At 58.2% G+C, this 25,556-nt stretch overlaps 2 protein-coding genes across 3 annotated transcripts; both read right to left on the minus strand.

The window, feature by feature from the left end:
• Positions 1-927: 927 nt before the first annotated feature.
• On the minus strand, positions 928-13,419 carry RAB5B (RAB5B, member RAS oncogene family). Of its 2 annotated transcripts, XR_010442966.1 has the most exons (7): positions 13,357-13,419; positions 11,055-11,245; positions 8,068-8,219; positions 6,736-6,858; positions 5,947-6,040; positions 1,427-4,116; positions 928-1,266 (listed from the first exon to the last, which is right to left on the minus strand). XR_010442966.1 is itself a non-coding variant. In XM_064734727.1 (6 exons), exons 2-6 carry the CDS (start codon positions 11,215-11,217, stop codon positions 4,001-4,003), a joined length of 648 nt encoding a protein of 215 aa, XP_064590797.1. In that variant the 5' UTR covers positions 11,218-11,245; positions 13,357-13,419; the 3' UTR covers positions 928-4,000. The 2 variants fall into 2 exon arrangements, 1 of the variants encoding a protein (XP_064590797.1); XM_064734727.1 differs by having other exon boundaries at positions 928-4,116.
• Positions 13,420-14,186: 767 nt separating this feature from the next.
• Positions 14,187-24,982, minus strand: CDK2 (cyclin dependent kinase 2). The gene is made up of 9 exons (XM_064734729.1): positions 24,788-24,982; positions 24,624-24,701; positions 23,689-23,809; positions 21,746-21,822; positions 21,292-21,391; positions 20,361-20,462; positions 15,952-16,155; positions 14,913-15,081; positions 14,187-14,708 (listed from the first exon to the last, which is right to left on the minus strand). The coding sequence occupies exons 1-8, from the start codon at positions 24,901-24,903 to the stop codon at positions 14,977-14,979; spliced, it is 903 nt and encodes a 300-aa protein (XP_064590799.1). The 5' UTR covers positions 24,904-24,982; the 3' UTR covers positions 14,187-14,708; positions 14,913-14,976.
• Between the last annotated feature and the right edge of the window lie 574 nt (positions 24,983-25,556).

The following is a 25,556-nucleotide window of genomic DNA, read 5'->3' on the forward strand; positions in this document are numbered from 1 at the left end:
GGGGACATCAGACCATGGCTGAGAACACTGAGGGGACATCCCTGGGGGGTGACCATGGCCTGGATGACCATGGGGACATCCCAACAAAGCCACCCCAGCTCCCCTCAGTGTCCCCTTGGTGTCCCCTCAGTGTCCCCCCAGTGTCCCCAGGCCCTTGGGCTCTCACACGGTGCCACCACAGCTCCTGTCCAATGGGGAGCCACCAAAACCCCCCAGAGATCCCTGAGGGGTCCCAGGACCCCCAAATCCCAGGATCAAGGTGGATCTAGGAGGGATCTGGAGGGATCTGGGGGGATCCAGGAGGATCTGGGGGTGTCCAGGAGGGATCCACAGGGGGGCTCTGGGACCCCGAGATCCTGAGATCCAGGAGGGTCCATGAGGATCCACAAGGAACCACCAAAACCCCCCAGAGATCCCTGGGGGGCTCCTGGGACCCCCAAATCCTGGGATCAAGGTGGATCTGGGGGGGAATCCAGGAGGGATCCATGGGGAGACAACAAACCCCCCAGAGATCCCTGGGGGCTCCGGGACCCCCAAATCCAGGATCAAGGTGGATCTAGGAGGATCCAGGAGGATCTGGGGGGATCCAGGGGATCTGGGGGGATCCAGGAGGGATCCATGGGGAGCAACCAAACCCCCAGAGATCCCTGGGGGCTCTGGACCCCAAATCCTGGGATCAGGTGAATCTAGGAGGGATCTGGGGGGATCCAGGAGGATCTGGGGGTGTCCAGGGGATCCACAGGGGGGCTCTGGACCCGAGATCCTGAGATCCAGGAGGGTCCATGAGGATCCACAAGGAACCAAAACCCCAGAGATCCCTGGGGGCTCCTGGACCCCCAATCCTGGGATCCAGGAGGTCCATGAGGATCCCAAGGATCCTCCAAGACCCCTCAGAGATCCTGAGGGGTCGGACCACCAAATCAGGATCAAGGTGGATCTGGGGGTGTCCAGGAGGGATCCATGGGGAGCCACCAAAACCCCCCAGAGATCCCTGGGGGGCTCCTGGGACCCCCAAATCCCAGGATCAAGGTGGATCTAGGAGGGATCTGGAGGGATCTGGGGGTGTCCAGGGGGGATCTGGGGGTGTCCAGGGGGGATCTGGGGGTGTCCAAGCGTCCGAGGCCCCGCGGGGTCCCCCAGAGTCCAGCCCCGGCCCCGGTGCTGCCAGAGAGGGATCTGAGGAGATCTGAGGAGATCCAGGAGGGGCTGGTGGAGCCAGAGGGGATCCGGTGAATCCAAAAGGGATCTGGTGGAGCCAGGAGGGATCTGAAGGATCCAGGTGGGGTCTGGAAGGTCCAGGTGGGATCTGGAGGATCCTGATGGAGTCTGGAGGATCCAGGAAGGATCTGGAAGATCCGGGTGGGATCTGGAGAATCCGTGTGAAATCTGGAAGGTCCAGGTGGGATCTGGTGGATCCAGGTGGGACCTGGTGGATCCTGGTGGAGTCTGGAGGAGCCAGGAGGATCCTGATGGAGTCTGGAAGGTCCAGGTGGGATCTGGAGGATCCAGGAGGGATCTGGAGGATCCTGATGGAGTCTGGAGCGTCTGTGTGACCTCTGGAGGATCCAGGAGGGATCTGAAGAATCCATGTGAAATCTGGAAGGTCCAGGTGGGATCTGGAGGATCCAGGTGGGATCTGGTGGATCCTGGTGGAGTCTGGAAGGTCCAGGTGGGATCTGGAGGATCCTGATGGAGTCTGGAGGATCTGTGTGAGATCTGGAGGATCCAGGAGAGATGTGGAGGATCCGTGTGAAATCTGGAAGGTCCAGGTGGGATCTGGAGGAGCCAGGAAGGATCTGGTGGAGCTGGGCAGGATCTGGTGGATCCAGGAAGGATCTGGTGCCGAGGTGGAGCCTTGGAAGCTTCAAACAGTGCTGGAGCTCAGGGAGAGCCCCAGGGTGCAGATGGAGCTGGGATCTGCTGGGATCCTGGCTGGATCCTGGTGGATCCCTCAGTTGCTCCAGCACTGGCTGTGGCCCTGTGAGCTGGATCTGGGTTCAATCCTGGTGGATCCCGGCTGGATTTGGGCTCAATCTTGGCTGTGATCCCAGCTGGATCTGGGCTGGATCCCAGCTGGATCTGGGTTCAATCCTGGTGGATCCTGGCTGGATTTGGGCAGGATTTGGGCTCAGTCTTGGCTGTGATCCCAGCTGGATCTGGGCTGGATCCCAGCAGATCCCTCAGCTGCTCCAGCACCATCCACGGCCCTGCTGGGTGGCTCTGGGCTCAGCCCTGGTGGATCCTGGCTGGATCTGGATTCAGTCTTGGCTGGATTTGGGCTGGATCCCAGCTCATGGATCCCATTGGATCCCATCGGATCCCTCAGTTGCTGCAGCACTGCCCGCGGCCCTGTGAGCTGGATCTGGGTTCAGTCCTGGTGGATCAGGGTTCAATCCCAGCTGGATCCCAGCTCTGATCCCAGTAGATCCCATTGGATCCCTCAGTTGCTGCAGCACTGCCCGCGGCCCTGCTGGCTCTGGGTTCAATCCCGGTGGATCCTGGCTGGATTTGGGCTGGATCCCAGCTCATGGATCCCATTAGATCCCGTGGATCCCTCAGTTGCTGCAGCACTGCCCGCGGCCCTGCTGGGTCTGGGTTCAATCCTGGTGGATCCTGGCTGGGTTTGGGCTGGATCAGGGTTCAATCCCAGCTCATGGATCCCATTGGATCCCGTGGATCCCTCAGTTGCTGCAGCACTGCCCGCGGCCCTGCGGGCTGGATCTGGACTCAGTCCTGGTGGATCCTGGCTGTGATCCTGGGTCAATCCCAGTGGATCCTGGCTGGGTTTGAGCTGGATCTGGGCTGGATCCCAGCTCTGATCCCATTGGATCCCTCAGTTGCTGCAGCACTGCCCGCGGCCCTGCGGGCTCTGGGTTCAATCCTGGCTGGGTTTGGGCTGGATCAGGGTTCAATCCCAGCTCTGATCCCATCAGATCCCATGGGATCCCTCAGTTGCTGCAGCACTGCCCGCGGCCCTGCGGGCTCTGGGTTCAGTCCTGGTGGATCCCAGCTGTGATCCTGGCTGGATTTGGGCTGGATCAGGGTTCAATCCCAGCTCTGATCCCATCAGATCCCATGGGATCCCTCAGTTGCTGCAGCACTGCCCACGGCCCTGCGGGCTCTGGGTTCAATCCTGGCTGGGTTTGGGCTGGATCCCAGCTCATGGATCCCGTGGATCCCTCAGTTGCTGCAGCACTGCCCGCGGCCCTGCGGGCTGGATCTGGGTTCAATCCCAGCTGGATCCCAGCTCTGATCCAGTGGATCCCATCGGATCCCATGGATCCCTCAGTTGCTGCAGCACTGCCCATGGCCCTGCTGGGTCTGGGTTCAACCCTGGTGGATCAGGGTTCAATCCCAGCTGGATCCCAGCTCTGATCCCAGTAGATCCCAGTGGATCCCGTGGATCCCTCAGTTGCTGCAGCACTGCCCGCGGCCCTGTGAGCTGGATCTGGGTTCAGTCCTGGTGGATCCTGGTTGTGATCCTGGGACAATCCCAGTGGATCCTGGCTGGATTTGGGCTGGATCTGGGTTCAATCCTGGTGGATCAGGGTTCAATCCCAGCTGGATTTGGGCTGGATCAGGGTTCAATCCCAGCTCATGGATCCCATCAGATCCCATGGGATCCCTCAGTTGCTGCAGCACTGCCCGCGGCCCTGTGGGCTCTGGGTTCAGTCCTGGTGGATTTGAGCTGGATTTGGGCTGGATCCCAGCTCTGATCCCAGTAGATCCCAGTAGATCCCATGGGATCCCTCAGTTGCTGCAGCACTGCCCGCGGCCCTGCGGGCTCTGGGTTCAATCCTGGTGGATCAGGGTTCAATCCCAGCTGGATTTGGGCTGGATCCCAGTGGATCCCGTGGATCCCTCAGTTGCTGCAGCACTGCCCGCGGCCCTGCTGGGTCTGGGTTCAATCCTGGTGGATCCTGGCTGGATTTGGGCTGGATCAGGGTTCAATCCCAGCTGGATCCCAGCTCATGGATCCCAGTAGATCCCATGGGATCCCTCAGTTGCTGCAGCACTGCCCGCGGCCCTGCGGGCTCTGCTCGCTCAGGTCCACGCCCCGGCCCCGGCCCCCGGCCCCGCTCGTGCTCTGCGGCTCCGTCTTTGGCAGCTTCTTGGCTGCAACGGGAAACCCACGGTCAGTCGGGGTGGTTTGGGGCCATTTGGGGCCATTTGGGGTTATTCGGGATGGTTCAGGATGGTTTGGGGTTATTTAAGGTGATTTGAAATGGTCCGGGATGATTTGGGGTGGTTTGGAATGGTTTGGGATGGTTTTGGGTTATTTGGGATGGTTTGGGGATCATTTGGGGCTATTTAAGGTGGTTTGGGATGGTTTAGGATGGTTTGGGGTTATTTAAGGTGATTTGGAATGGTTTGGGATGATTTGGGATGGTTTGGTGAGATTTGGGATGGTTTGGGATGGTTTGGTATCATTTGGGTTATTTAGAATGGTTTGGAATGGTCTGGAACGGTTTGGGATGATTTGGGGTTATTTGGGATGGTTTGGGTCTATTTGGGATGATTTGGGATGGTTTAGGGTGATTTGAGATGGTTTGGGATCATTTGGGATAGTTTAGGATGGTTTGGGGATAATTTGGAGGTTTTTAAGGTGATTTGGGATCATTTGGGGTTATTTTGGGTGGTCTGAGATGATTCTGAATGATTTGGTTTGGAAATGGGGGCACCCTCAGAACCCCAAAACCCTCCTGGAACCCCTCCTCAAATCCCCCCAAAACTCCTCAGAACCCCAAAATAACTCAAAACCCCTCTGAGCTCCCCCAAACTCCACAAACTCCCAAAATCCCCACAAAACTCCACTGAAACAACCCCAAAACCCCTCAGGACACCCCAAAACCTCTCAGGACCCCCCAAAACCCTCAGAGGCCCCTCTGAGATCCCCCAAACCCCTCAGAACCCCCCAAAACTTCATTGAAACAGCCCCAAAACCCCTCAGGACCCCCCCAAAACCCCTCCAGGACCCCCTGGGACCCCCTCAAACCCCTCTGAGATACCCCCAAACCCATCAGGACCCCCAAAACCCCACAAAACTCCACTGAAACAGTCCAAAACCCCCTCAGGACCCCCCAAAAACCCCCTCAGACCCCCAAAAACCTCAGAGACCCCTGAGATCCCCCCAAACTCCTCAGAAACCCCCCAAAACCCCCAAAAACTTCATTGAAACAGCCCCAAAACCCCTGAGGACCCCCAAAACCCCCTCAGGACCCCACCAAACCCTCAGAGACCCCTCTGAGATCCCCCCAAACCCCTCAGGACTCCCCCAAAACCCCCAAAACTCCACTGAAACAGCCCCAAAACCCCTGAGGACCCCCCAAACCCTTCTAAGATCCCCCAAAACCCCCTCAGGACCCCTCAAACCCCTCAGATCCCCCCAAAATCCCTCTAGGAACCCCTGGGACCCCCCAAAACCCCTCAGGACCCCCCAAACCCCTCAGAACTCCCCAAAACCCCCCAAAAAACTCCACTGAAACAGCCCCAAACCCCTCAGGACCCCCAACCCTCAACCCCAAAACCCCTCAGGACCCCCCAAAACCCCTCAGACCCTCCCAAAACCCTCAAACCCCCTGAGACCCCCAACCCAACCCTCAGAACCCCCAAACCCCCCAAAAGACCCCTGGGAACCCCCAAAACCCCTGAGGACCCCCAAAACCCTCAGGACCCCCAAACCCCTCAGAACCCCCTGAGACCCCCAAACCCTCAGGACCCCAACCCTCAGACCCCACCCCCCAAACCCCTCAGGACCCCAACCCCTAGACCCCAAACCCTCAGGACCCCCAAAACCCCTCAGACTCCCCCAAAACCTCAGACCCCAACCCTCAGGACCCCCCAAACCCTAACTCCCAAAACCCCTCAGGACCCCTCCCCCAAACCCCTCAGGACCCCCCAAACCCCTCAGGACCCCCCCAAACCCCCCCAAGCCCCCAGACCCACCAATGGCCAGAAAGAGGTCGTTGACATTCATGGCTGTCTTGGCCGAGGTCTCCATGAAGAGCAGGCTGTTGTCATCAGCGTAGGCCTGGGCTTCCTGCAGGGAAAAACTGATTAAAATCCCCCCAAATTCCCCCCAAAAAATCACCAAGAATTGCTCAAAACAGTCACAGAAAATCCCAAAAAATAACCTTAAAAAATTCCCCAAAAAACTCCAAAAATTCCCCAAAAAATAAAAAAAAAAAAACCCCCCAAAAAACAAAAAAAATCCCAAAAAATTCAAAAAAATCCCCAAAAAATCCCCAAAAATAAAAAATCCCCAAAAATCCCCAAAAATTAAAAAAAAAACCAAAAAAATCCCCAAAAAATCTCCAAAATTGAAAAAAAATCCCCAAAAAATCCCCCAAAATTCCCAAAAAAACCCCCAAAAAAATCTCCAAAAAATCCAAAAAAAAAAATCCAAAAAAATCCCCAAAATTCAAAAAAAATCCCCAAAAATCCCCAAAAATTAAAAAAAAATCCCAAAAATCCCCAAAAATTAAAAAAAAAAATCCCCCAAAAATCCCAAAAAATTAAAAAAAATCCCAAAAAAATCCCCAAAAATTAAAAAAAAAATCCCCAAAAATTAAAAAAAATCCCAAAAAATCCCCAAAAATTCAAAAAAAATCCCCAAAAAATCCCCAAAAATTAAAAAAAAAATCCCAAAAAAATCCCCAAATCCCTCAAAAATCCACCCAAAAAAAATCTCAAAAAATTCCCCCAAAATTCCCAAAATTTCCCAACCCTCCCTACCTCGTACTCCACCATCCTCTTGCTGGCCAGGTCAGCTTTGTTTCCAGCCAGGGCGATGACGATGCTGGGGCTGGCCTGGCGCTGCAGCTCCTTCACCCAGCCCCGGGCACGGGCAAACGTCTCCTGAGGGGGGAAACTGGGGCTGAGACCCCTCCCCAAATAATCTGAAACTCCTGAGACCCCTCCTCAAATATCCTGAAACTCCTGGGACCCCTCCTCAAAAAACCTGAGAATTCCAGACCCCCCTGCAGCTCCTTCACCCAGCCCCGGGCATGGGCAAACGTCTCCTGAGGGGGAAATTGGGGCTGAGACCCCTCCCAAATACCTGAGACCCCTCCTCAAATATCCTGAAACTCCTGAGACCCGTCCTCAAAAACCTGAGAATTCCCAGACCCCCCTGCAGCTCCTTCACCCAGACCCCAGTGTGGCAAACGTCTCCTGAGGGGGGAAATTTGGGCTAGACCCCTCCCAAATAATCTGAAACTCCTGAGACCCCTCCTCAAATATCCCCTGAGACCCCTCCTCAAATATCCTGAAACTCCTGGGACCCCTCCTCAAAAAACCTGAGAATTCCAGACCCCCCTGCAGCTCCTTCACCCAGCCCCGGGCACGGGCAAACGTCTCCTGAGGGGGGAAATTGGGGCTGAGACCCCTCCCCAAATATCCCCTGAGACCCCTCCTCAAATACCCTGAGATCCTTGAGACCCCTCCTCAAATATCCCCTGAGACCCCTCCCCAAATATCCTCAAACTCCTGAGACCCCTCCTCAAAAAACCTGAGAATTCCAGACCCCCCTGCAGCTCCTTCACCCAGCCCCGGGTGTGGGCAAACGTCTCCTGAGGGGGGAAATTTGGGCTGAGACCCCTCCTCAAATAATCTGAAACTCCTGAGACCCCTCCTCAAATTCCCTGAGCTCCCTCAGAACCCTGAGACCCCCAGATCTGCCCCAAATCCCCCCAGACCTGGTTGGTGATGTCATAGACCACGATGGCAGCCTGGACCCCCTGAGACCCCCCAAAACCTCCTCAAATGCCCCCCAAAACCCTTCAGGACCCCCTCAAATCCCCCCAAATTCCCTCAGGACCCCCTTAAATCCACCCAGAACCCCCCCAGTTCCCCTCAGGACCCCCCTGAGACCCCCAAATCCCTCCAGACCTGGTTACTGATGCCATAGACCACGATGGCAGCCTGGGGTCCCCAATAGTACCCCTGAGACCACCCCTCAAAATCCCCCCAGATCCCCCCAAATCCCATCAGGACCCCCTCAAATCCACCCAGGACCCCCTCAAATCCCCCCAGGACCCCCCTGAGACCCCCAAATCCCCCCCAGACCTGGTTGGTGATGTCGTAGACCACGATGGCAGCCTGGGCTCCCCGGTAGTACATGGGGGCCAGGCTGTGGTAGCGCTCCTGCCCCGCCGTGTCCCAGATCTCAAACTTGACCGTGGTGTCGTCCAGACAGACGGACTGCGTCAGGAACGCCGCTGGGGACGGGGACAGGGTCACCAGAGTGTCACCACCACCCACAGAGCCACCACAGTGTCACCAACCCAGCCAGGGACACCTCAGAGTGTCATCAACCCAGCCAGGGACCCCTCACTGCACCCCAAACCCGGCCAGACAGACGGACAGCGTCAGGAACGCCGCTGGGGACAGGGGACAGGGTCACCAGAGTGTCACCAACCCAGCCAGGGACACCTCAGAGTGTCACCAACCCACCCACAAAGCCATCACTGTGTCACCAACCCAGCCAGAGAACCCTCACTGCACCCCAAACCCGGCCAGACAGACGGACAGCGTCAGGAACGCTGCTGGGGACGGGGACAGGGTCACCAGAGTGTCACCAGAGTGTCACCAACCCAGCTAGAGAGCCACCACAGTGTCACCAACCCAGCCAGGGACACCTCAGAGTGTCACCATCCCACCCACAGAGCCATCACTGCACCCCAAACCCAGCCAGACAGACGGACTGCGTCAGGAACGCCGCTGGGGACGGGGACAGGGTCACCACAGGGTCACCAGAGTGTCACCAGTGTCACCACAGGGTCACCATCCCACCCACAGAGCCATCACTGCACCCCAAACCCAGCCAGACAGACGGACTGCGTCAGGAACGCCGCTGGGGACGGGGACAGTGTCACCAGAGTGTCACCAACCCATCCACAGAGCCACCACAGGGTCACCAACCCAGCCAGGGACACCTCAGAGTGTCATCAACCCAGCCAGGGACCCTCACTGCACCCCAACCGGCAGACAGACGGACTGCGTCAGGAACGCCGCTGGGACGGGACAGGGTCACCACAGGGTCACCAACCCAGCCAGAGACACCTCAGAGTGTCACCAACCCACACACAAACCATCACTGTGTCACCAACCCAGCCACAGAACCCTCACTGCACCCCAAACCCAGCCAGACAGACGGACAGTGTCAGGAACGCTGCTGGGGACGGGGACAGGGTCACCACAGGGTCACCACAGGGTCACCAACCCAGCCAGGGACACCTCAGAGTGTCACCAACCCACCCACAGAGCCATCACTGTGTCACCAACCCAGCCAGGGACCCCTCACTGCACCCCAAACCCGGTCAGACAGACGGACTGCGTCAGGAATGCCACTGGGGACAGGGACAGGGTCACCACAGTGTCACCAGTGTCACCACAGGGTCACCAACCCAGTCAGGGACAGCTCAGAGTGTCACCAACCATCCACAGAGCCACCACTGTGTCACCAACCCAGCCAGGGACCCCTCACTGCACCCCAAACCCGGTCAGACAGATAGACTGCGTCAGGAACACCGCTGGGGACAGGGACAGGGTCACCACAGGGTCACCACAGTGTCACCAGTGTCACCAACCCAGCTAGAGAGCCACCACAGGGTCACCAACCCAGCCAGGGACCCCTCACTGCACCCCAAACCCGGCCAGACAGACGGACAGCGTCAGGAACGCTGCTGGGGACAGGGACAGGGTCACCAACCCAGTCAGGGACAGCTCAGAGTGCCCTCACCTCAGGGTGGCACAAAAAACCTTTCCAGGGACACCTCAGGGTGTCCCAAACCCTCCCGAAAAGCTCTCCTTGTACCCCAAATCCCACCTGGGATCACCCCAAATCCCACCCCAGACCCTTCTGGGATCCCCCAGACCCCTTTGGGATCCCCCAGACCCCCATGGGATCGCGGCTCACCGCCGATGGTGCTCTCCTGGTACTCGTGGAACTGGCCCTTGACAAAGCCCTTCCTGCACCCCAAATCCCACCTGGCATCACCCCAAATCCCACCCAGCACAGTCCAAGTTCCTTTGGGATCCTCCAAATCCCTTTAGGATCCCCCAGACCCCTTTAGGATCCCCCAGACCCTTTTGGGATCCCCAATCCCAGCTCACCGCCAATGGTGCTCTACTGGTACTCGTGGAACTGGCCCTTGATGAAGCTCATCCTGCACCCAAATCCCACCTGGCATCACCCAAATCCTGTGGATCCCAAATCCCTGTGGGATCCCCCAGACCCTTTGGGATCCCCAGACCCCTGTGGGATCCCCAGACCCTTTTAGGATCCCCAATCCCAGCTCACTGCCAATGGTGCTCTCCTGGTACTCGTGGAACTGGCCCTTGACAAAGCTCATCCTACACCCCAAATCCCACCTGGGATCACCCCAAATCCCACCCCAGACCCTTCTGGGATCCCCCAGACCCTTGTGGGATCCCCCAGACCCTTTTAGGATCCCCAATCCCGGCTCACCGCCGATGGTGCTCTCGTGGTACTCGTGGAACTGATGCTCAACAAAGCCCATCCTGCACCCAAATCCCACCTGGGATCACCCCAAATCCCTGTGGGATCCCCCCAAATCCCACCCCAGACCCTTCTGGGATCCCCCAGACCCTTTTGGGATCCCCCAGACCCTTTTAGGATCTCCGATCCCGGCTCACCGCCAATGGTGCTCTCCTGGTACTCGTGGAACTGGCCCTTGACAAAGCTCATCCTACACCCCAAATCCCACCTGGGATCACCCCAAATCCCACCCCAGACCCTTCTGGGATCCCCCAGACCCTTTTGGGATCCCCCAGACCCTTTTGGGATCCCCCAGAACCTTTTGGGATCCCCCAGACCCTTTTGGGATCCCCAAATCCCTTTTGGGATCTCTGATCCCGGCTCACCACCGATGGTCCTCTCCTGGTACTCGTGGAACTGGCCCTTGACAAAGCCCTTCCTGCACCCCAAATCCCTGTGGGATCCCCCCAAATCCCACCCCAGACCCTTCTGGGATCCCCCAGACCCTTGTGGGATCCCCCAGACCCTTTTAGGATCCCCAATCCCGGCTCACCGCCGATGGTGCTCTCCTGGTACTCGTGGAACTGGCCCTTGACGAAGCGCAGCACCAGGCTGGATTTGCCCACGGCCGACTCTCCCAGTAGCACCAGTTTGAACTGGCAGATCTTACTGGGCTGCGAGTGCCCGTTGGGCCGCTGGGCCCCGCGCGCGGCCATGGCCGGGCTGGGCGCTGGCACCGCGGTCCTGGGGACAGACGGACAGGGGGGCACGGGGTCAGCACGGGGGACAACCCAACTGGGATGGGGTCAGAATGGGGGACAACCCAACTGGGATGGGGTCAGAATAGGGGATCAACCCAACTGGGATGGGATCATCCTACTGGGATGGGATCAACCCAACTGGGATGGGGTCAGAATGGGGGACAACCCAACTGGGATGGGGTCAGAATGGGGGACAACCCAACTGGGATGGGGTCACTCTACTGGGATGGGATCAACCCAACTGGGATGGGGTCAGAATGGGGGACAACCCAACTGGGATGGGGTCACTCTACTGGGATGGGATCAACCCAACTGGGATGGGATCAACCCAACTGGGATGGGGTCACACTACTGGGATGGGATCAACCCAACTGGGATTGACCTTCTGGGATGGGATCAACCCAACTGGGATAACCCAACTGGGATGGGATCAACCCAACTGGGATGGGGTCAGAACATGGGACAACTCAACTGGGATGGGGTCACTGGGATGGGATAACCCAACTGGGATGGGATCAACCCAACTGGGATTGACCTTCTGGGATGGGATCAACCCAACTGGGATAACCCAACTGGGATGGGATCAACTCAACTGGGATGGGGTCAGAACGTGGGACCCCATCAACTGGGATGGGGTCACTGGGATGCGGTCACACTACTGAGATGGGATCAACCCAACTGGGATTGACCTTCTGGGATGGGATCAACCCCAACTGGGATGGGATCCGAACATGGGATGACCCAACTGGGATGGGGTCACACTACTGGGATGGGACCCCTGGGATGGGATCAGAACACCAGGATGGGATGGGATGGGGTCAGAACGTGGGACAACTCAACTGGGATGGGGTCACTGGGATGGGATAACCGAACTGGGATGGGGTCATTGGGATGGGATAACCCAACTGGGATGGGGTCAGCACACTGGGATGGCATCAGAACACTGGGACCAACCCACTGGGATCAGCCCCTGAGATGGGACAGGCTGGCCACCCATGGGATCCCAAACTCTGGGGCAAACCTCAGTTCTGGGGGATCCCAAAAATCCCAGGAATCCCAAATTCCAGGGAATCCCAAATTCTGAGCAATCCCAAAGTCTGGGTGATCCAAAATCCCAGGGAATCCCAAACTCTGGAGGAGCCTCAGTTCTGGGGGATCCCAAAAACACCCTGAGGGATCCCCAGCTCCGGGCAGGGATCAGAACCCTCCATAATGAGAGAGAGAAACATGCCCAGAATGGGAAAGGGAGGAGAAAAAACCCCCAAAACTGTGAGGAAAATGTTCCCAAATAGGGAAAAACCCCAATAATGGAGAGTGAGGCAGAAAAAAACCCGCAAAACAGGGGAAAAACCCCAATAATGGAGAGTGAGGCAGGAAAAAAAAACACAAAACAGGGGAAAAACCCCAATAATGGAGAGTAAGGCAAGCAATCAACCCCAAAACAGGGGAGAAAGTCCAATAATGAGAAAAAGAGCCCAAAATAGGAGAAAAACCCCAATAATGGGGAGAGGATGGGAAAACCACCCCCAAAACAGGGGAAAAATGCCAATAACTGGGAAGGGGTGGGAAAAAACTTCCCCAAAACACGGAAAAAACCCAAAGATGGGAAGGGGCAGAAAAACACCCTCAAAACAGGGGGAAAACCCCAATAATTGGGAGGAAACAGAAAAAAATTACCCAAAACAGGACAAAAATCCCACTAATGGGGAGTGGACAGAAAATAACAACCCCAAGAGAGGAGAAAAACCCCAATAATGGGGAGGGGGCCAAAAACCCCCCCAAAATGGGGGCTCCCCCTCACAACGAGGCAGCGCCGCTCCCCTCACCCCCAACCCGGCCAAACCCCGACCCCTCCAGGGATTCTCAGCCCGGAACCCCCCGGTTCGAGGCGGCCGCGGCCCCCTCAGGACCGGAGCCCCCTCCCCAAATCCGCACCGGGGGGGTCCCGCCCTCCCCTCAGCGCCCTCAGCGGGCCGGGCCCGGCCCAGCGCGGCTCCTCCCGGTTCCCCTCGGTGCTCGGGCGCTGTCGGTGCCCGGTGCTGCCCCCGGAGCGCCCCCGGTGCCACCAGGACCCCCCGCCCGCCCCTCCGGTACCTCCGGGCCCTCCCGGCGCGGCCCCGAGCGCACAAACAGCGGCTCCGCCAAGCCCTCACGGAGGGGGGCGGGACTAAGAAGGGCGTGGACCAATCAGCGAAGAGCCCGCCTTTGCGCTCCGCCAATGGGAAGAGAGTAAGGCACCGCCCCGCAGAGCTCCAGCAATAGGTAGATGAGAAATGCTGATGGACAACAGGGCAGCCAATAAAGGGAAGAGAGAGCGTGGCCAATAGGGAGGAGGGAAGGCAGTGAGGAGGCGGGGTTTGTAGTGAGTGACATAGCAGACAACCAATGACAAGTGGAAACGCGCGGGTGGGCGGGACGAACAACAAATAAGGTGACCGAAGGGGGCGGAGCCCCTCTGCTGCATCATCCAATGAGAAGGCGGGCGGAGATGAAGCCTCACCCAATCACAGAAAGTGGGGGCTTTGATTGACAGCGGGGAAAGCCGGGAGCGCTCACGCTGGGGGCGTGGCTTGTACGGACCAATCAGAACGCTCCGATGGTGCGATGGGCGTTGCCACAAATGGGGCGTGGCTTAGGGGCCAGGGGGCGTGGCCTGAGATGCCCCTCAGGGGGCTTGGGGACAATTTGGGGACATTTTGGGGGATTTGGGGACACTTGGGGGGGTTTGGGGACATTTTTTGGCATTTGGGGTGGGAATTTTGGACATTTTGGGTGGATCTGGGGACATTTGAAGGGATTTTGGGGACATTTTTTGGGGATTTTGGGGACATTTTGAGGGGGCTGAGGTGACAACGCCACCCTGACCCCCCCCCCAATCAAAAAAAACCCAACAACCAAAAGAAATTTTATTACAAATTGTTCGCCTAAAAATTACCAAAAAAATTTTTCGGGAAAATTTGGGACATTTGGGGACAATTTGGGGGTGTTTTGGGGACATTTTGGGGGTCCTGGGGACATTCGGAAAAGTTTTAGAGGGAATTTTTGGGGGATTTTAGGATCATTTTGGGGCCATTTTGGGTTATTTTAGGGACATTTGAGGGATTTTTGGGGACACTTGGAAGAATTTTAGGGACATTTTGGGGGGATTTGGGGCCATTTGGGGATTTTGGGGGTTGTTTTGGGGCTGTTTCGGAGGGTTTAGGGGATATTTTGGGGGATTTGGGGTCATTTTGGGGTGGTTTTAGGGTCGTTTTTGGGGTGGTTTTTGAGGGGATTTGGGGCTGGGTTTGGGGTCATTTAGGGGGAATTTGGGGTCGTTTTTGAGGGGATTTGGGGTCGTTTTTGAAGATTTGAGGGGGTTTGGGATCATTTTGGGGATTTGGGACTGTTTTGAGGAGTTTTAGGGTCGTTTTTGGGGATTTGGGGCCATTTTTGAGGACGTTTTGGGGCCGTTTTTGGGGATTTGTGATAATTTGGGGGATTTGGGGCTATTTTGGGGGATTTAGGGTCATTTTTGAGGACAATTTGGGGCCATTTTGGAAGATTTGAGGGGTTTGGGATCATTTTTCCCTCATTTTGAGGGATTTGGGAGTATTTTGAGGAGTTTTAGGGTCGTTTTTGGGATTTGGGGCTGTTTTTGAGGACATTTTGGGCCGTTTTTGGGGATTTGTGATAATTTGGGGCGGTTTTGGGGGATTTGGGGCGGTTTTGGGGTCAGAGGCGCAGGTGGGGCACGGCTCTGGTGACGTCCCTGAAGAAGGGGTGGCCCAGGGCGGCCTTGGCCGAGATTCGCTTGTTGGGGTCGTAGTGCAGCATTTGCTGGGGAGAAAAACGGGGAAATTGGGAAAAATGGGGAAAATGGGGAAAAATTGGGAAAGAATGGGGGGAATGAGGGAAATGGGGGAGAAAATGAGGGAAAAAATGGGGCAAAAATGAGAGAAAAATAAGGAGAAAATGGGGGGAAAGGGTTGAAAAATTGGGGGAAAAATTGGAAGAAAAATCGGGGGAAAATGGGGGAAAAGGCAGGGGCAAAAAAGGGAAAAAAATTGGGAAAAATCAGGGAAAAATTGGGGAAAAAATCAGGAAAAATTGGGGGAAAATCAGGAAAAAAAAAGGGAAAAAATCATGGAAAAAATGGGAAAAAATCAAGGAAAAATTGGGGGAAAATCAGGAAAAAATTGGGGAAAAAATCAGGAAAAAATTGGGAAAAATCAGGAAAAAATTGGGGGAAAACCAGGAAAAAATTGGGAAAAAATCAAGGAAAAATTGGAGGAAAATCAGGGAAAAGTGGGAAAATCAGGGAAAAATCAGGAAAAATTGGGGAAAAATGGGAAAAATTAGAGAAAAATTGGGGAAAAATCAGGGAAAAGTGGGAAAAATAGGGGAAAAGGAGGAAAAACGGGGGAAAATGCAGAAAAGGTGGGGGAAAAATAGAAAAATGGGAAAATGCGGAAAAATTGGAAAAAAACAGGGAAATTGGGAAATTCAGGAGAAAAATTGGGGCAAATCAAGGAAAAAGGGCAAAATGGGAAAAATGAGAAATATGGGGTGAAAATCAGGAAAATTGGGGAAAAATCAAGGAAAAAGTGGGAAAAATCAGGAAAAAGTGGGAAAAATCAGGGAAAAAGTGGGAAAAATCAGGGAAAAATCGGGGAAAATTGGGGAGAAGCGTCCCCTGTGTCCCCTCACCGCCAGCAGCTTGCGTCCCTCGTCGTCCAGCGGCGGCAGCACCTTGGCCAGGTCCTGGCGGGCCCAGCGGGGAAAGGTGGCCTTGTAATCGGGCAGCGCCGACACCCCCGGCCAGGCGGCCTCGTCCGGGGTGCCCAGGGTGCGGAAAATGCGGAACAGCTGGTCGATCTCGGAGTCACCGGGGAACAGCGCCCGGCGCGTGATCTGAGGGGTGACAGGGACATTGGGGACATTGGGGACATCCCAGGGACATTGGGGACAATGGGGACATCACAGGGTCATTGGGGACACTGGGGACAATGGGGATACAGGGACATTGGGGACAATGGGAACAGCTGGTCGATCTCGGAGTCACCGGGGAACAGCGCCCGGCGCGTGATCTGCGGGACATTGGGGACAATGGGGACATCCCAGGGACACAGGAGATACAGGGACATTGGGGACAATGGGGACATTGGGGACATTGGGGACAATGGGGACAGCTGGTCGATCTCGGAGTCACCGGGGAACAGCGCCCGGCGCGTGATCTGAGGGGTGACAGGGACATTGGGGACATCCCAGGGTCATTGGGAGCATTGGGGACATCATTGGGACACAGGGACATTGGGGACACTGCTGGAACACAGGGACATTGGGGACATTGGGGACAGCTGGTCGATCTCGGAGTCACCGGGGAACAGGGCACGGCGGGTGATCTGGGGGACATTGGGGACATTGGGGACAATGGGGACATCCCAGGGACATTGGGGATACAGGGACATTGGGGACAATGGGGACAATGGGGACATTGGGGACATTGGGGATACAGGGACATTGGGGACAATGGGGACAATGGGGATACAGGGACATTGGGGACAATGGGGACAATGGGGACATCCCAGGGACATTGGGGATACAGGGACATTGGGGACATTGGGGACAATGGGAACAGCTGGTCGATCTCGGAGTCACCGGGGAACAGGGCACGGCGGGTGATCTGTGGGACATTGGGGACAATGGGGACATTGGGGACATCATTGGGACATTGGGGATACAGGGACATTGGGGACATTGGGGACAATGTGGATACAGGGACAATGGGGACATTGGGGACATCCCAGGGACATTGGGGACAGCTGGTCGATCTCGGAGTCACCGGGGAGAACAGCGCGCGGCGGGTGATCTGCGGGACATTGGGGACATCATTGGGACATTGGGGACATCCCAGGGACATTGGGGACAATGGGGACAGCTGGTCGATCTCGGAGTCACCGGGGAACAGGGCACGGCGCGTGATCTGAGGGGTGACAGGGACATTGGGGACAATGGGGACATCCCAGGGACATTGGGGACACAGGGACATTGGGGACAATGGGGATACAGGGACATTGGGGACACTGCTGGGACACAGGGACATTGGGGACACTGGGGACAATGGGGATACAGGGACATTGGGGACACTGCTGGGACACAGGGACATTGGGGACAATGGGGACATTGGGGACACAGGGACATTGGGGACATCATTGGGACACAGGGACATTGGGGATACAGGGACATTGGGGACATTGGGGACATCCCAGGGTTATTGGGGACACAGGGACATTGGGGACATCCCAGGGTTATTGGGGATACAGGGACATTGGGGACAATGGGGACAGCTGGTCGATCTCGGAGTCACCGGGGAACAGCGCCCGGCGCGTGATCTGCGGGGACATTGGGGACATCATTGGGACACAGGGACATTGGGGACAATGGGGATACAGGGACATTGGGGACATTGGGGACATTGGGGATACAGGGACATTGGGGACATTGGGGACAATGGGGATACAGGGACATTGGGGACATTGGGGACAATGGGGACAATGGGGACAGCTGGTCGATCTCGGAGTCACCGGGGAACAGCGCCCGGCGCGTGATCTGAGGGACATTGGGGACAATGGGGACATCATTGGGACACAGGGACATTGGGGACAATGGGGACATCATTGGGACACAGGAGATACAGGGACATTGGGGACAATGGGGACATTGGGGACATTGGGGACAATGGGGATACAGGGACACAGGGACATTGGGGATACAGGGACATTGGGGACAATGGGGACAGCTGGTCGATCTCGGAGTCACCAGGGAACAGCGCCCGGCGGTGATCTGCGGGGTGACAGAGACACTGGGGACATCATTGGGACACAGGGACATTGGGGACATCCCAGGGTCATTGGGGACACAGGGAACAGCTGGTCGATCTCGGAGTCACCAGGGAACAGCGCCCAGCGCGTAATCTGAGGGGTGACAGGGACATTGGGGACATCCCAGGGACATTGGGGACACAGGGACATTGGGGACATTGGGGACATTGGGGACATTGGGGATACAGGGACATTGGGGACACTGCTGGGACACAGGGACATTGGGGACAATGGGGACAGCTGGTCGATCTCGGAATTGCCCGGGAACAGCGCACGGCGGGTGATCTGAGAGGACATTGGGGACAATGGGGACATTGGGGACATCATTGGGACACAGGAGATACAGGGACATTGGGGACATTGGGGACATCCCAGGGACATTGGGGACATTGGGGACACAGGGACCTTGGGGACATCCAGGGACATTGGGGATACAGGGACATTGGGGACATTGGGGTCATTGGGGACATTGGGGACATCACTGAGACATTGGGGACACTGGGATATTGGGGACATTCCCAGGGGACACCCACAGGGGACACCGGGTTTGATCTCAGAGCCCTGGGAGTGACCTGGGGGCACACGGGGGTTTGGGGACATTGGGGACATCACTGGGGACACTCCCAGAGGGCTTTGGGGACACTGGGGACACATTCCCATGGGGTTCAGGGGTCACAAGGGACACTCCCAGGGGGCTTTGGGGACATTTGGGACACCCCAGGGGGGTTTGGGGACACAGGGGACACCCCCAGGGGGGTTTGGGGACATTTGGGACACCCCAGGGGGTTTGGGGACATTTGGGACACTCCCAGAGGGCTTTGGGGACACTGGGGACACCCCCAGGGGGTTTGGGGACATTTGGGACACCCCAGGGGGGTTTGGGGACACAGGGGACACTCCCAGGGGGGTTTGGGGACATTTGGGACACCCCAGGGGGTTTGGGGACATTTGGGACACTCCCAGAGGGCTTTGGGGACATTTGGGACACCCCAGGGGGGTTTGGGGACACAGGGGACACCCCAGGGGGGTTTGGGGACATTTGGGACACCCCAGAGGGCTTTGGGGACATTTGGGACACCCCCAGGGGGGTCTGGGGACACTGCTGAGGAGGGGACACCCCAAAGGACACCTGAGCCCCCCCCAAAGGTTTGGGGACATCCCGGTGTCCCCAGCCCCGTCCTGTCCCCTCCCCCCCCCCGGCTCTGTCCCCTCCCCCGCCCCGTGAGCCCCTCGTGACCCCCCCCCGGGCGTTGTGGCCACCCCGGGTGACGCGGGGGGGTCCCATGATGTCCCCTCCCCCACCCCCCGACCCCACAATGTCCCTTTGTTCCCACGGTGACGTCACCGCGGGGGGGTGGGGACAGCCTGGACACCCCCGGGGTCACCTTTGGGGGGGTCTGGGGACATTCTGGGGGTCCCCAGTGTCACCTTTGGGGGGGTCTGGGGACATTCTGGGGGTCCCCAGTGTCACCTTAGGGGGGGTTTGGGGACATTCTGGGGGTCCCCAGTGTCACCTTTGGGGGGGTCTGGGGACATTCTGGGGGTCCCCAGTGTCACCTTTGGGGGGTCTGGGGACATCAGTGTCACCCCCAGTGTCACCTGAGGGGGGTCAGGGCATCCTGGGGGTCCCCAGTGTCACCTTAGGGGGGGTTTGGGGACAACTTTGTCACCCCTGGTGTGACCTGAGGGGGGTTTGGGGACACTCAGGACACCTCTTCAGTGGCCCCAAATGTCCCCCAAATGTCCCCTCAGTGTCCCTCACCATCTCAGCCTAGGCTCCAGATGTCCCCTCAGTGTCCCCAATGTCCCCTCAGTGTCCCCAGTGTCCCCTCAGTGTCCCCAAATGTCCCTCACCATCTCGGCGAAGATGCAGCCCAGGCTGTGTCACACCCTGTGCAGTGTCCCCTCAGTGTCCCCAATGTCCCCTCAGTGTCCCCAATGTCCCCAGGTGCCACCCACCATCTCGGCGAAGATGCAGCCCAGGCTGTGTCACACCCCAAATGTCCCCTCAATGTCCCCCAATGTCCCCAGATGTCCCTCACCATCTCAGCCTAGACTCCAGATGTCCCCTCAGTGTCCCCAATGTCCCTCACCATCTCGGTGAAGATGCAGCCCAGGCTGTGTCACACCCCAAATGTCCCCTCAATGTCCCCCAATGTCCCCTCAGTGTCCCCAATGTCCCCTCAGTGTCCCCAATGTCCCCAAGTGTCCCCAATGTCCCCAAGTGCCACCCACCATCTCGGCGAAGATGCAGCCCAGGCTCCAGATGTCCACGGCTGTGCTGTAATATTTGCAGCCCAGCAGGATCTCGGGGGCGCGGTACCAGAGTGTCACCACCTGGGGACAATGGGGACATCAATGGGGACATCACTGACATCATCACCAACATCCCTAAGGTACCAGAGGGTCACCACCTGGGGACAATGGGGACATCAATGGGGACACTGGGGACATTATCAGGGATAGAACACCCTGACCCCACTGGGGAACATCCCTAAGGTACCACAGGGTCACCACCTGGGGACACTGGGGACATCATTGGGGACATTGGGGACATCATCAACATCATCAGCAACATCCCTAAGGTACCACAGGGTCACCACCTGGGGACAATGGGGACATCAATGGGGACATCAATGGGGACATTGGGGACATCACTGACATCATCAGCAACATCCCTAAGGTACCAGAGTGTCACCACCTGGGGACAATGGGGACATCAATAGGGACATTGGGGACATCATCAACATCATCAGCAGCATCCCTAAGGTACCACAGGGTCACCAGAGAGGGGACACAGGGGACATCAGGGACAGGACAACCCTAGAGGGGTTCCGAGCCCCCAAATCCTCCACCTGGGGACCCCCAAATCTCCTCCAAACCCCTGAAATCCCCCCAAATCCCACACAGGGACCCCCAATTCCCCATAAATTCCCCCAAATCCCCACCTCGTGTGTGCAGGTCCTGACAGACACCCCAAAAGCGAAGTCAGCCAGCTTGATGGAGCCCCCAAACCCCTGAAATCCCCCCCAAATCCCACACAGGGACCCCAAATCCCCCCCAAACCACCCCAAAACTGCACAAGGGAACCCCAAACCCCCTGAAATCCCACCTGGGGACCCCAAATCCCCCCCAAACCCCACAAGGGAACCCCAAATCCCCTCACCTCGTGTGTGTAGGTCCTGACAGGCACCCCAAAAGCGCGGGCCAGCCCAAAGTCAGCCAGCTTGATGGAGCCCCCAAACCCCTGAAACACCTCCAAATCCCTCCCAAACTCCTGAAATCCCCCTGAAACCCCACATAGGGACCCCAAACCCCCCAAAACCCTACAAAGGAACCCCAAATCCCCTCACCTCATGTGTGTAGGTCCTGACAGGCACCCCAAAAGCGCGGGCCAGCCCGAAGTCAGCCAGCTTGATGGAGCCCCCAAACCCCCTGAGCCCCCAAACCCCTTGAAACACCCCAAATCCCTCCAAAACACCCCAAAACCCTACAAAGGAACCCAAATCCCTCACCTCGTGTGTGTAGGTCCTGACAGGCACCCCAAAGCGCGGCAGCCCAAAGTAGCCAGGGGACCCTCGATGGTTTGCATGAGAGGCCTTCTGGTGCCTGGCGTTGACAGTTGTGCCTCGGTGCGAGAACACGATGTTGGGTCGTGGCAGAAAGCCAGGCCCTGCAGCAGCTGGAACAGGTAACTCTGGGGACAGCGTTGGGGACATTGCTGGGGACAGCTCTGAGTGAGCCCTGAGTGGCCCAGGGGACCCCCAGGATGGGTTTGGGGTTTTGGGGTCACATAGCAGAACACCAGCTCTTCAGAGCTGGGACAGGTAACTCTGGAGCAGAGGGACAGCGTTGGGGACATTGTTGGGGACACTGGGGACATCAGGGTCAGACCCCTCAGTGGCTTTGGGGACCCCCAAAATCGATTTGGGGTTTTGGGGTTGTGTGGCAGAAGGCCAGGCCCTTCTGCAGATGGGACAGGTGACTCTGGGGACAGCATTGGGGAAATTTGGGACATTGTTGGGGACATTTGGGACAGTCCCTGAGTGACCCAGGGGACCCCCAGAATGGGTTTGGGGTTTTGGGGTCACATAGCAGAACACCAGGCCCTACAACACATGGGACAGGTAACTCTGGGGACAGCAGTGGGGACATTGGGGACATTGTTGGGGACATTGGGGACATCATTGGGGACATTGGGGACATCAGGGTCAGACCCCTGAGTGAGCCCTGAGTGGCTTTGGGGACCCCCAGGATGGGTTTGGGGTTCTGGAGTCACATAGCAGAACACCAGGCCCTACAACACATGGGACAGGTGACTCTGGGGACAGCAGGGACAGCATTGGGGACATTGGTGACACTGAGATCAGTCCCCTGAGCGAGCCCTGAGTGGCTTTGGGGACCCCCAAAATCGATTTGGGGTTTTGGGGTTAAATGGCAGAACACCAACCCCTGCAGCAGCTGGGACAGGTGACTCTGGGGACATCATTGGGGACACTGGGGACATCAGGGTCAGAGCCCTGAGTGAGCCAGGGGACCCCCAGAATGGGTTTGGGGTTTTGGGGTCACATGGCAGAAGGCCGGGCCCTGTAGAATATGGGACAGGTGACTCTAGGGACAGCATTGGGGACATTGGGGACATTGTTGGGGACAGCTCTGAGCGAGCCCTGAGTGGCTTTGGGGACCCCCAAAATCGATTTGGGGTTTTGGGGTTGAATGGCAGAACACCAGGCCCTGCAGCAGCTGGGACAGGTAACTCTGGGGACAGCAGGGACAGCGTTGAGGACATTGTTGGGGACATTGGGGACACTGAGATCAGTCCCCTGAGCGAGCCCTGAGTGGCTTTGGGGACCCCCAAAATCGATTTGGGGTTTTGGGGTCGTGTGGCAGAAGGCCGGGCCCTGTAGAATATGGGACAGGTAACTCTGGGGACAGCGTTGGGGACATTGGGGACATCACTGGGGACATCAGGGTCAGAGCACTGAGTGACCCAGGGGACCCCCAGAATGGGTTTGGGGTTCTGGGGTCACATAGCAGAACACCAGGCCCTTCAGCAGATGGGACAGGAAACTCTGGGGACAGCATTGGGGACATTGGGGACATCAGGGTCAGAGCCCTGAGCGAGCCCTGAGTGGCTTTGGGGACCCCCAAAATCGATTTGGGGTTTTGGGGTCGTGTGGCAGAAGGCCAGGCCCTTCTGCAGATGGGACAGGTGACTCTGGGGACAGCGTTGGGGACATTGGGGACATCACTGGGGACATCAGGGTCAGAGCACTGAGTGACCCAGGCGACCCCCAGGATGGGTTTGGGGTTTTGGGGTCCCCCAATATCCCCCCCCAGGTGTTTTAGGGTCCCCCAGGTGTTTTAGGGTCCCAATGTCCCACCAGGTATTGGGGCCCCCAGGTGTTTCAGGGTCCCCCCAGGTGTTTTAGGGTCCCCAGTCAATGTTCCTCCCCAGGTTTCAGGATCCCCCCTGAGTTTTAGGGTCCCCCCAAATGTCCCCCATGTGTTTCAGGGTCCCTCTCCCAGGTTTTGGGGTCCCTCCCGGGTTTGGGGTCCCCACCTTGATGAGCGGCAGCGCGATCCCGCTGAGGGACGAGGAGTCCATGAACTTCTTCAGGTCCTGGTGCAGGAACTCGAACACCAGGTACAGCTTGTTCTCCGTGTGGATGACATCCAGCAGCCTGGGGGACATGGGGACAGCTTGGGGACAGCCCTGGGACACAGCCTGGGACACACGGACAGGGACATGGGGACAGGGACATGGGGACACCCATGGGGACAGGGACATGGGGACAGGAACTCGAACACCAGGTACAGTTTTTTCTCCGTGTGGATGACATCCAGCAGCCTGTGGGGACATGGGGACAGCTTGGGGACATGGGGACACAGCCTGGGACACACGGACAGGGACAGGGACACAGGGACAGCCCTGGGACATGGGGACAGCACCTGGGGACAGCCACGGGACATGGGGACAGGGACACGGGACCAGGGACATGGGGACACCCATGGGGACAGGGACACAGGGACAGCCCTGGGAACACGGACAGGGACATGGGGACAGGGACATGGGGACAGGGACACAGGGACAGCCCTGGGACACGGGGACAGGGACACAGGACCAGGGACATGGGGACACCACAGGGCCTGGCATGGCCACAGCACATCCTGGGGACACCCCTGGTCATTGAGGTCACCTCCAGGACCCCCCAGGACCCCCCAAAACCCTCCTGGGGACCCCTCCTTGGTGACATCTCCCCCCAGAGCCCCCCAAAGACCCTCAGGACACTCTTGGGACCCCCCAAAGCCCCTCAAACCCATCCAAAACCCCCCAGGAAACCCCTGGGGACCCCTCCTCAGTGACATCTCCCCCCAACACCCCCAAATCGCCCCAGGACCCCCCAAAACACCCTCAGGACATTCCTGGGGACCCCTCCTCAGTTCCATCTCCCCCCAAACCCCCTCAGGACCCCCCCCTGAAGCCCCCAGACCCACTTGACGATGTTGGGGTGGTTGAGCTCCTTGAGCAGCGAGATCTCCCTGATGGCCGTGCTGGGGACACCCTCGGTCTCCCTGCGGTGACAACGGCACGGGGGGGGGCCGTGAGCCTCGGGGACCCCCCCGGGACCCCCCAGAGACCCCCGGGGACCCCCACTCACGTGTCCAGGCGGATCTTCTTGAGGGCCACCACCTCCCCTGTCACCTTGTTGCGCGCCTTGTAGACCACGCCGTAGGTGCCCTCGCCGATCTTCTCCACCTTCTGGAAGTTCTCCATTGGGGAGGGGGCGGCACCGGGGAGACCCCCGGGATTGGGGGGGGGACCCCCGGGTGACACCGGGAATGGGGGGGGGGCACCGAGGGGACACCGGGAATGGGGATAAGGAGGGGTGGGGGGGGGGTCTGGGGGTCTTGGAATTGGGGGGGTGGTCTCAAGATGGGGGGAGGAGCTTCGGGGGTGTCCCCGGTGGTGGCACGGGGGTGACAAGGGGGTGTCACCGGTGGGAGGGGTTTGGGGTGTCCCGGGGGGGTTCTGGGGGTCCCGGTGGGGATATCCGGGATGGGGGAGGGGGTCCGGGGGCTCCCGGTTGGGATATCCGGGATGGGGGAGGGGCTCCGGGGGTGTCCCCGGCCCCGGGGGGGTCCCTGGGCGGGTTCTGGGGGGTCCCTGGGTGTCCCCGGGGGTCCCTGGGGGGGGTCCCTGGGGGTCCCGAGCGCCGCCGCCTCCCCCCCGCTCCCGCCAAAGCCGCGGCGGCCCCGCCCGCGCCGCTTCCCGCCTTGCCGCCGGCCACGCCCCCCGCGCCGCCGCGCATTGGCTGAGCGGGGAGTGACGTCAGCGGAGACGCGGGAGATCCCTTAAAGTGATAGTGACACTACCGGGGAGCGGCGGCGGGGGTGGGATCGGGACACCGGGGACAGGGGACAAGGACA

The sequence above is a fragment of the Zonotrichia leucophrys genome, chromosome 29, assembly GCF_028769735.1.
Source record: "Zonotrichia leucophrys gambelii isolate GWCS_2022_RI chromosome 29, RI_Zleu_2.0, whole genome shotgun sequence".
Taxonomy (NCBI): domain Eukaryota; kingdom Metazoa; phylum Chordata; class Aves; order Passeriformes; family Passerellidae; genus Zonotrichia; species Zonotrichia leucophrys.

Bases quoted from the DNA above. Each gene is read 5' to 3' on its own strand.
- RAB5B (XM_064734727.1), bottom strand. From the start codon at position 11,217: ATGGCCGCGCGCGGGGCCCAGCGGCCCAACGGGCACTCGCAGCCCAGT. The intron at 8,220-11,054 runs GTGAGCCGGGAT...CCCCGTCCCCAG, and splicing joins CCAGGAGAGCACCATCGGCG to CGGCGTTCCTGACGCAGTCC. The intron at 4,117-5,946 runs GTGGGTCTGGGG...TTCCCGTTGCAG, and splicing joins CGACCTCTTTCTGGCCATTG to CCAAGAAGCTGCCAAAGACG.
- CDK2 (XM_064734729.1), bottom strand. From the start codon at position 24,903: ATGGAGAACTTCCAGAAGGTGGAGAAGATCGGCGAGGGCACCTACGGC. The intron at 24,702-24,787 runs GTGAGTGGGGGT...TTGTCACCGCAG, and splicing joins AAGAAGATCCGCCTGGACAC to GGAGACCGAGGGTGTCCCCA. The intron at 21,392-21,745 runs GTCAACGCCAGG...GGAGTTTGGGAG, and splicing joins TCTCGCACCGAGGCACAACT to GGATTTGGAGGTGTTTCAGG.